The following is a 9,287-nucleotide window of genomic DNA, read 5'->3' as shown; positions in this document are numbered from 1 at the left end:
GCTATTTTGTCAAGTAAAAAATGACAAATACAAAAATAAACATATTCCTGAAAACCAACCGGCAATTTTTTTTTAAAATACTTAATTTCTTGTTTCACATATTCATGATTATTTATATGTACTTTATTTTTATACTTGAAAATACATCGCTCACAAAAGTAGGTTGGTTACAGTATTTTTCTTATCTTTATATAAAAATATAATTGGCAGGTAAAATTTTGTTCCATCAAAATCGACATTACAAAAATTTGTCTATTGAGATTCTATGCCACTGGGTTGACATACAATAGAAGCAAAAGGTTTTAAATATGAAGAGAATGCCCACATACATCATGTTGGATTTAACAAAATCAAATACAATTCATGTATCACATATAAAATGGCAATATCAATTGTATCAAACAGTTACAGTTTATTTCAAGCAAAAATTGACTAGATACAGCACACATAAGATATGGTGAATTTAAATATTACTCTTTATATTCATTTCTCACAGAAATATAAAGCAAGCAGGAGATAGCAGGGTAGTTTTCCTGATAAATATCTTCTCTAAGTTTTATCATGGAAGTATTATATTGATAGTCAATATAATACTTCCATGGTTTTATCTATCTAGGTCCTAAGGGCAGAGGGACATTGTTTTTAAATGAAGGCCACTTTTCTGAAAATTGAAATTTAATTCATCAAGTATTTTTGCTTGATTTATAAAAGTCTTGTCCAGCAGTCAAATGTTTTTTTTTTTTTTTTTATTGAAAAGTATTTCTTTTTCGTCATCTTGTGTATACTGTACTTTACAAAGTTAACAATGTACATACATGTATAAGACAAACAATAAATATTATGTTGTTGCAAAATTAAAACCAAAAGTATACTTTCAGCACCAAAGTTACTGTTAAACAAATTCCCTAACCATACTGAAGTCTTTTATTTAGAGGTAGCTGTATTCATTGTCATGGCTAACTAGATACAAGGTAAATATTTATATATATAAATGCACAAAACTTCAATAAAACATCCAAAAACCATTAAGCCCCCAAAAACGTTTTCACAATAAGAAAAAGAAATTCTATTCAGATCATCTAATATATAATATCAAAATCATATTCAGATCTTTAGCTTGTAAATAATGCTTGTATAGCTTATATTTGTGTTTGTAACTGTGTAACTTTACTATTGAAAATTTGATTACCCTAATAGTAAATGTTACAATACCCTGGAATATGCATAATGGTGAGCCACTGATCATTTTAATATCACAACTTTTTTCTTTCAAAATACTTTATGGAAATAAGTTATAAAGGAAGAGAATCTTATACAACCACAAAATGAAAAGAACAAGTTTATTTTGCTGTTTGAAACTTTAAAGAAAAATTAATAATTTCCTTAACGAATAAACCAGAGAAATTCATATTAGCAAAACAGGGATGTGAGGAAAATCTACAAGCACATATATGTGAGTGTAGTGTACATGTACTGTAAAATACAAATGCAATTTCCATCTAATCACAAAAATAAACTTTCTCTTTCATTATGAAATCTAAACGATAGATTAATATAAATTTTTCTTAGTAATATTTTTTTCTTAATTTCATCTTTTTTTGAGAAGATAATTATAAACTAAAGAATATATAACAAATTGAAAGAAAATTTTAAACCAAATATCAAATAAAAAAAAGTTGTGTATGAGTATAATCCAGAAGACAAAAATTGTATATTCACAACCAAGGACGTATAACTAATATACGTCCTTGTCACAACGTTATAGAATTAAATTTACAAAAACATTACAAATATACCATGTATTGTGTAGTACACAGTACAACATTTACACCTGATACAAAAGCAATTTCAAATATTTTATCATAAGTCATGCCATAGCTATCAGTCTCCGGATGATTTAGATTCATTTCCGTAATATTTATTTCTTTTAGAAAGTAGCCTCATATTCTAAATTTGACCTGATTGGATATTTAATATAGCGAATTATTATAGTGATGATCTTGACTATAAGGAGAACTCCTGCAGTACACATCAGGACAAGCAAGAAGATAGAAATTCTATATCTTGCATCTAAATCATAATTCTTGGTGAAAGATCCAATTAAGGCGACAAAAAAGACTATATATGGACTGAAAGTGTAACGTACATATTTGTCAATAATAAAATTATCGATAATAAACCATGCAACAATTTCAAAAGACAGGATTCCAAGTGTAATGGTACAAGCCAATTCCTGCTCAACATCAGCATCATAAACAAGAACAACAACAAGATTAATCAATGATGCCACTGTTACCCAAGCGGCATAAAAAGCTAAACTATTCTGGATGAAAAATCTGATAAACCATATTTCTTTGGTGGCATCATTTTTAGACAGGTAAGCCAAGTTTCTGTAGAGCTGTCGAAATGAAAGAAACAAACACACATATAATGTGAATGGTGTGATCAAAATGACGCAGAGTGCTGCAATGGTATATTGCCTATCCCATATTATGATCCAGGCAATATTTGCCAAGTTGTTGACAATATAAATGCCATACACAGCTACTGGAAGTACTGACATCTGATAAAGATAGTGGTTACGGACCTTTCTACAAATGGTTGTCAATACATATACCATGAAGATCCCCTGCCATGTGTAAATGACTCCCCATATACTGAATGTCCATCCAGCTGGTGTTATTTGAGTGTAGTATTTGTCTGCTATGTCACCAGTAGTGTTCTTGAATAAACCTAAAAGTAGAATTAAAAGCAAACATTTTAACTTTGAATCAAACAACATTTAACTTCATAACTGTATAAATAAATATACATAGTACATGTAGTATTTTGCTCAAGTTTTCTCACAAAAGTTTCTTCATAAATGTAAAGGATGGTGATAAAGGGGAGGGACTGACCACGAAAAGAAGTGAAATAAAAATTCCAAAATAATTGCACTGAAAATAAAAATTGGGAAAACGAAGTACAAGAAATAAAATTGTTTTTATTATTATAAGGAAAAAAGAACTAGAAGTAATAACTCATGCATTCTTGAATAAAAAATTTGTAAGGGTTCCACGGAACCCAGTGTCTCGCCTACTTTTGCTGAAATCGCAGACTCAACAAAAATGAGGAAAAACATCAATAAAAATTTCCCTCTCGATACTGTCTTTTGATTGAAAGAAGCTTCCAAGTTTGGGAAAAAATCGAGGATTTTTTATGAATCTAATAAATGTTTTATAAACTTTAACTGCAGACTGTATGTAATGTTAACTGGAAGAAAAACTAAGTCCATTTATAAGTAAAATACAGAAAAAGTGAATTTTTTTTTTACAAAATTTACTTCTGAATAATATCTTATGATCAGAAACAAGCTTTTGTCTATGTTTGGTAGAAATCCAGGATAGTTTAAGAACATTATAAAAATTTTAAAAACTTAAACCACAGAGTGAATGTTTTGTTTCTGGCAAAAAAACTAAGTCCATTTATAAGTAAAATACGGAAAAGTGGAAATTTATTTTTACAAAATTTTCTTCTTGATACTATCTTATGATCATAAACAAGCTTCTGTCCAAGTTTGGTACAAATCAAGGATAGTTTATGAAAGTTATTAAAATTTTAAAAACTTTAACCACAGAGTGAATGTAATGTTTCCTCGTAGAAAAACTAAGTCCATTTATAAGTAAAATATGGAAAAAATGGAATTTTATTTTTACAAAATTTACTTCTGGATACTTTCTTATGATCATAAACAAGCTTCTGTCCAAGTTTGGTAGAAATTCAGTATAGTTTAAGAAAGTTATTAAAATTTCAAAAACTTTAACCACAGAGTGAATATTTGTGGACGCTGCCGCCGCCGACGGAATGTAGAATCGCTTAGTCTCGCTTTTTCGACTAAAGTCGAAGGCTCGACAAAAATTGCAGTCATTTCTATTGCAAATGAAGACCCTGTGGTTACTTTTTAGTGTCCTTTACATGCATCTGATTTGAAAAAAATTATTCATAATAATTTAATGGACTTTATTGCATACAACATACAAATGTATATACAATATACAGTACAATACAATACAGTTTTACTAGGGCCGACTTTGAATAAGTCCAGATTTACTTTTTAATCAAATGCAGGACAAGCACGAAAAATAAAGAATACGAACATGAACACTGAAAATAAATAAGGGGAAAAGGGGAAACACAAACCACACGCATCGAACCAAACACAAAAAATATGCATGAAAAATAACCCTTTACCCCCTTGTAAAGCTGGGTCTGTTAAAATCACAATATACATCAAATAATGTGTGCTAATAATCCACAAAAAGTAGTCAGATGTTGTGAGTTGTGAGTGTTACTGTCTTTTAATATGAAAATAGATTACATTGATAATAATACTATGTACATTTCAACCTAAATTTATGGGTAACTTGTGAGTGATTGTAAAGGTATTTACCTAACAACTAAGTAAAATCTTACCTATATCTCTACCAAGTTTAACTGTTGCTAAAGCATTTACAACAATCATCACAGCCCATACGAAAATCATACATCCTATAGTCAACAACTTGGTTGCACTGTGGCCAGACATTTTCCTACAAATCAAATAAAATTCAACATAAAAAAGCTATATACATGTATATGTACATATTTCTATCTGAGGTGACATTCCTGAAAAAGGATACATGCAAGATACAATGTACCACATGATTATGAGATATGTATAATAATCACGATCTCATTGGTGATAAATTGATTCAAATAAACTAAGAATATAACTAAAATTGAGAATGGAAATGGGGAATGTGTCAAAGAGACAACAACCCGACCATAGAAAAAACAACAGCAGAAGGTCACCAACAGGTCTTCAATGTAGCGATAAATTCCCGCAACCGGAGGCGTCCTTCAGCTGGCCCCTAAACAAATATATACTAGTTCAGTGATAATGAACGCCATACTAAACTCCAAATTGTACAAGAAACTAAAATATACATGTGTCTTATATAACTACATACATTGTATAGCATCTACTCCAAATGCAGAAATTTTCATGTCAATTTTGCCATTGTCATGCTTGTTTTTATAAATTTACTTTATTTTTATATTCACCAAATATGAATCCTATATATTGATAAGATGGGCTTAACTTATTGCACTAATTGTCAATTTGGCAAGTCTATCTTCAGTGCAAAATTCATGATTAACCAGGTGCTCCGCAGGGCACAGCTTTATATGACCGCAGAAGTCGAACCCTGAACAGTTGGGGCAAGTATGAACACAACATTCAAGCTTGATACAGCTCTGAATTTGGATTGCGATCAAATTTTAGTTTATTTATAGCATCCAAAATTTCTTTTAGGGTTATTAATTTTTGTAATCTAGTTCACAAAAAGTTGGATTTTTTTCTACTGTTTTTTACTTTCTTACTAATTTCCTCTAATCTGTCTTCAAATTTGTCACAGTTAAAATTTAAAGATTGAAAATATGAAAACCAGACATTACTTTGAATAGAATTTTCTGGACCATCTGAAATGTTTTCTTTAAATTCTTTAATGAGATAATTAATTACAGATTCCCAAGGGAATTTTGATAATAGCTTACCTTTATAAGAAATAAAGACTTTTACGTTTTTGTACTAAGTCTATGTCAAACCATTTTTTGTTTTTATGTTTATCATGTACACCTTTTAATTTAGTTTTACGAAATATCAAACATTTACTGGCAGCATTATCTATTATACTAAAACATTCATTAGCCGCTTGTTCAATATAGTTATCTGAAAGATTTAATTTTGAGTCCAAAATTTTTTCAATACTGTTTCTAATATTTGGCTGGCTATTAAAGTATCTTGACGTTTTTGTGTAGAGGTTTCTGACCAAATATATTTTCCTGGAAATAAAATAGTAATGTCTTGCTCCTTATTTTTAGGTGAGTAACTAGCTAACATGCCAAATGTTAGTTTACAGTGACAGTCTGACAGAGTTGATAACAAATCAGCAACATGAAAAAATAAAGTGTCTGCAATCAAGTCTTCTGACACGATAACATAGTCAACCACACTACTACCTACTGCTTTCATACAAGTGTATTTACCATAAGAATCGCCCCACATTCTCCCATAAAATACGTAATTTGGACGCAATACACAAGTCCAGAAGCTGTTTACCTCTTGAATCTTAACTTTCATATCATAACTACATCTTTTTTCTTGAATAACATCACAACTATAATTATCATACATGTACATTGGTATATGTGTATCATTAACATCATTAATTATAAAATCTGGCTCTGCATGACCCTGTCCTTGCATTTAAGTCATCACACAATATAATACTACCTTGTTGACTAAACTTAATAATATCTTTTTCTATGTTTTCAAGTGTGTCGTCTTCTGATTGGTCAGCATAAAATGAAGTTGCAAACACAAAATGTTATGTTGTGGAAAGAATTGTTTTTCTTTTGACTGGTAATAATTGCTCTTCAACATGTTTAAGCAATTATTTTTTTTTTGAATTCCCTCTGACCACTTCTATTTAAGTTGTACAATATTATTTTTTTAGATAGATAGTTAGCTTTTGGGCAGGTGCAATGTAATATGAATATGAAATCCTTGTAAAGTAATAAAACTCTTTTCCATCTTATGAAATAACTAACTCCTCTAACTTAGGAAAGGTAAATATGAATTAACCTTTTCTTGTCCTATATAATCATTGATAGTTATAAATGACAATTAAAGTTTATACAAAACAGAAAGCAAAACAAAATCTAGCTACAATATGTATTAAACAAAACTTAATTATAACTGGCAACTTTATCTTCTTTAATAAGATAGTCAAGATAGTTAAATACACAATGTATCAGGTAATTAAGGCTACCCATATCCAGACCCCGACTTTGATAATTGTTATAATTGTTATGACCGCAACCATGATATCCACCACGACTAGATATCCACCAATTGATCTTTTTAAATCAGGATAATTCAAGATATTTTGATTAAATTTCAGGAATTTATTACACAAAGGATTTGTATAGTGTATAGGGTCACACCCATATTTATAGATGTGACTGGTCACATTTTCCCCTCAAGCATCATGACCCAAATGTTATCAGGTTAAAGATTAATAACATTTAATGTGTTTTTAAAATTTCAATGAATATGTTTAAGTTTGAATGTATATTTGTAAAATTTCCATGTATGTTTTAAATTTCAATGTGTTATCTAAAATTTCAATGTATATTTTTGAAATTACAATGTATATGGATTTCATAAAATTTCAATGTGTAATTTTAAAATATCACGGTGTATATTTCTATAAAACAACAAAATATTGTTAATTTAGATCAAGGATTTGTTTAATTAGACCCTTGTTTACATTTCGTTTACATCAACGTAACGATTCAAACGAGTGATTGCTATTTCAAAATATAAAATTCTTCCAAAAGTATTCATTTATATGATTATATATACTTACTGCGGTACTCGTTTCTCTGACCCAGTTGCGTAATATTATTTCCAAAAACGTTAGAAATTGCGTTAAAACTTCTCTTCGTATGTACTGAAGTTACGTAATGTTTACAATTTGGAACGTGGGCAAAAACGTGATGTGTCACGTGACACGAATGTCGTACGTAGTGTGGCTAAAAACATACTAATGACGTCGATGATCATTGACATGTTGATGTAAAAATTGTTTTGAACGAACTGGAAGAACAGGTGTCATTAACATAATAATATAAAACATGAATAATCTTTAATCGTTTCCCACAATCCTTCCCCACGGCCCGAGGACACATGCAGTTGTTAATTTTTCAGGAACATAATTTTTTTTATAATATTGTTAGATATACTGATCCCAGATTTCTTTGAGACAAATTTTGAAGGCAAAAAAACCCGCTCCCGTTCTTTCCAAAAAACAGCCAACAACCCTTAGGCAACGACCATCCCGATCGGCTGTAGGTGATTTTTTTTTCTCGGGACAAACATTTTTTTAGACTGAATTTCATTTTTTGTTTATCAATACAGCCATCATGCCATGGGAAAACTAAAGATACATGTGTATATATGTCTCTAGGGTAACCAATACTGATTGTGTGTCCTCTCAAAATGTTTTTGATGTGCGGTATCATAGAATTTTTTTAGTTCTGAATTCTAGTTGTGATCATTGCTGTACCACAGTCCATCTAAATACACTTTAATTACAACTAGAACACATCTGTGATATATCTCGGGTCCATGACTGAATTAAAGTATATAACTATGCGTAAGCCTTATTTTATTATTGGTACAAGTATGGACACAGACGCAAATTGTCAGTGGGGTTAAAGGTCGTTACAAATGTATTGAAAGCTAGACTGGAAATGTGTATTAACAAATTGAGTTGATGTGTACATGTCTTCATTCAAATGCATTGACTGATAAAAAAAAAAGGGGGGCTTCAACTTCCACCCCTCTCTGTGAATTAGTTGTTTGAGTGTTTGAATATGGAGTTTGTTAATAAATAGCTGCACTGTAAGCGCATGATATGTCTTGATTCCTTTTAAGCTTGCTTAAAGGTTGAACTATTTTGTTTTGTACAATTATTAGTCTATTTGTTTTCTCATTTCAGTTGTTTTATATTTGTCATTTTAAGGTCTTTTATAGCTGACAGTGCTGTATGAGCTTTTGTCATTGTTGAAGGCTATTTGGGGACCTGTAGTTGTTAATCTTGTTTTAAATTTTGGAATGTAGCTGAAGTCAACAGACATAGACAATTCACCCAAGTTTTATAAAATGATGTGGAAGTGTTTATGTGAATAATTGAGATGGGAAATGAGGAAAGTGTCAAAGTGACAACAACCCAACCATAGAGTAGACAACAGCTGAAGGCCTCCAATGGGTTTCCAATGTAGCCAGAAACTCCTGCACTTAAAGGTGTCCAAAAACTATAAAATCCCTTCTTTTTTTTAGCATATATAAAAATTCATAACACAGAAATGTATAATCTGAAATTTATTACAATCAAAAGGGACCTTAGGTCAATGGTGTAAACAATTCACCAAAGTTTAATTAAAGGTGATGGATGCATTTTTGTGTTATTGTTCAAAATTGGAAAATTCTCTCTTTTTTAAGGATAAAATCTCTCTTCATAACATGATAATGAAAATTCTAAAATTTATAAAATCGATGTGGAGCTTATGTCAATAGATATAAACATTTCAACAAATTTTCTTGAAAGTAGGGGGAAGTGTTTTCTCGTTATTGTCTGAAGTGTGGATGATGGACTAATAGACAACAGTATACTATATTATGTTGTGTGTGAGACATTGGT

General features: G+C 30.3%; 1 protein-coding gene across 1 annotated transcript; it reads right to left on the bottom strand.

Annotated features, from left to right (window-relative positions):
* Positions 1 to 707: 707 nt before the first annotated feature.
* Positions 708 to 7,628, bottom strand: LOC143064080 (uncharacterized). Its single transcript, XM_076236619.1, has 3 exons — positions 7,452 to 7,628; positions 4,453 to 4,568; positions 708 to 2,733 (listed from the first exon to the last, which is right to left on the bottom strand). The coding sequence occupies exons 2-3, from the start codon at positions 4,562 to 4,564 to the stop codon at positions 1,928 to 1,930; spliced, it is 918 nt and encodes a 305-aa protein (XP_076092734.1). The 5' UTR covers positions 4,565 to 4,568; positions 7,452 to 7,628; the 3' UTR covers positions 708 to 1,927.
* Positions 7,629 to 9,287: the final 1,659 nt, after the last annotated feature.

Source organism: Mytilus galloprovincialis, chromosome 2 (genome assembly GCF_965363235.1).
Source record: "Mytilus galloprovincialis chromosome 2, xbMytGall1.hap1.1, whole genome shotgun sequence".
NCBI classification, from domain to species: domain Eukaryota; kingdom Metazoa; phylum Mollusca; class Bivalvia; order Mytilida; family Mytilidae; genus Mytilus; species Mytilus galloprovincialis.
Note: the sequence above shows the minus strand (reverse complement) of the source record. Positions and strands in the feature narration are given on the sequence as shown.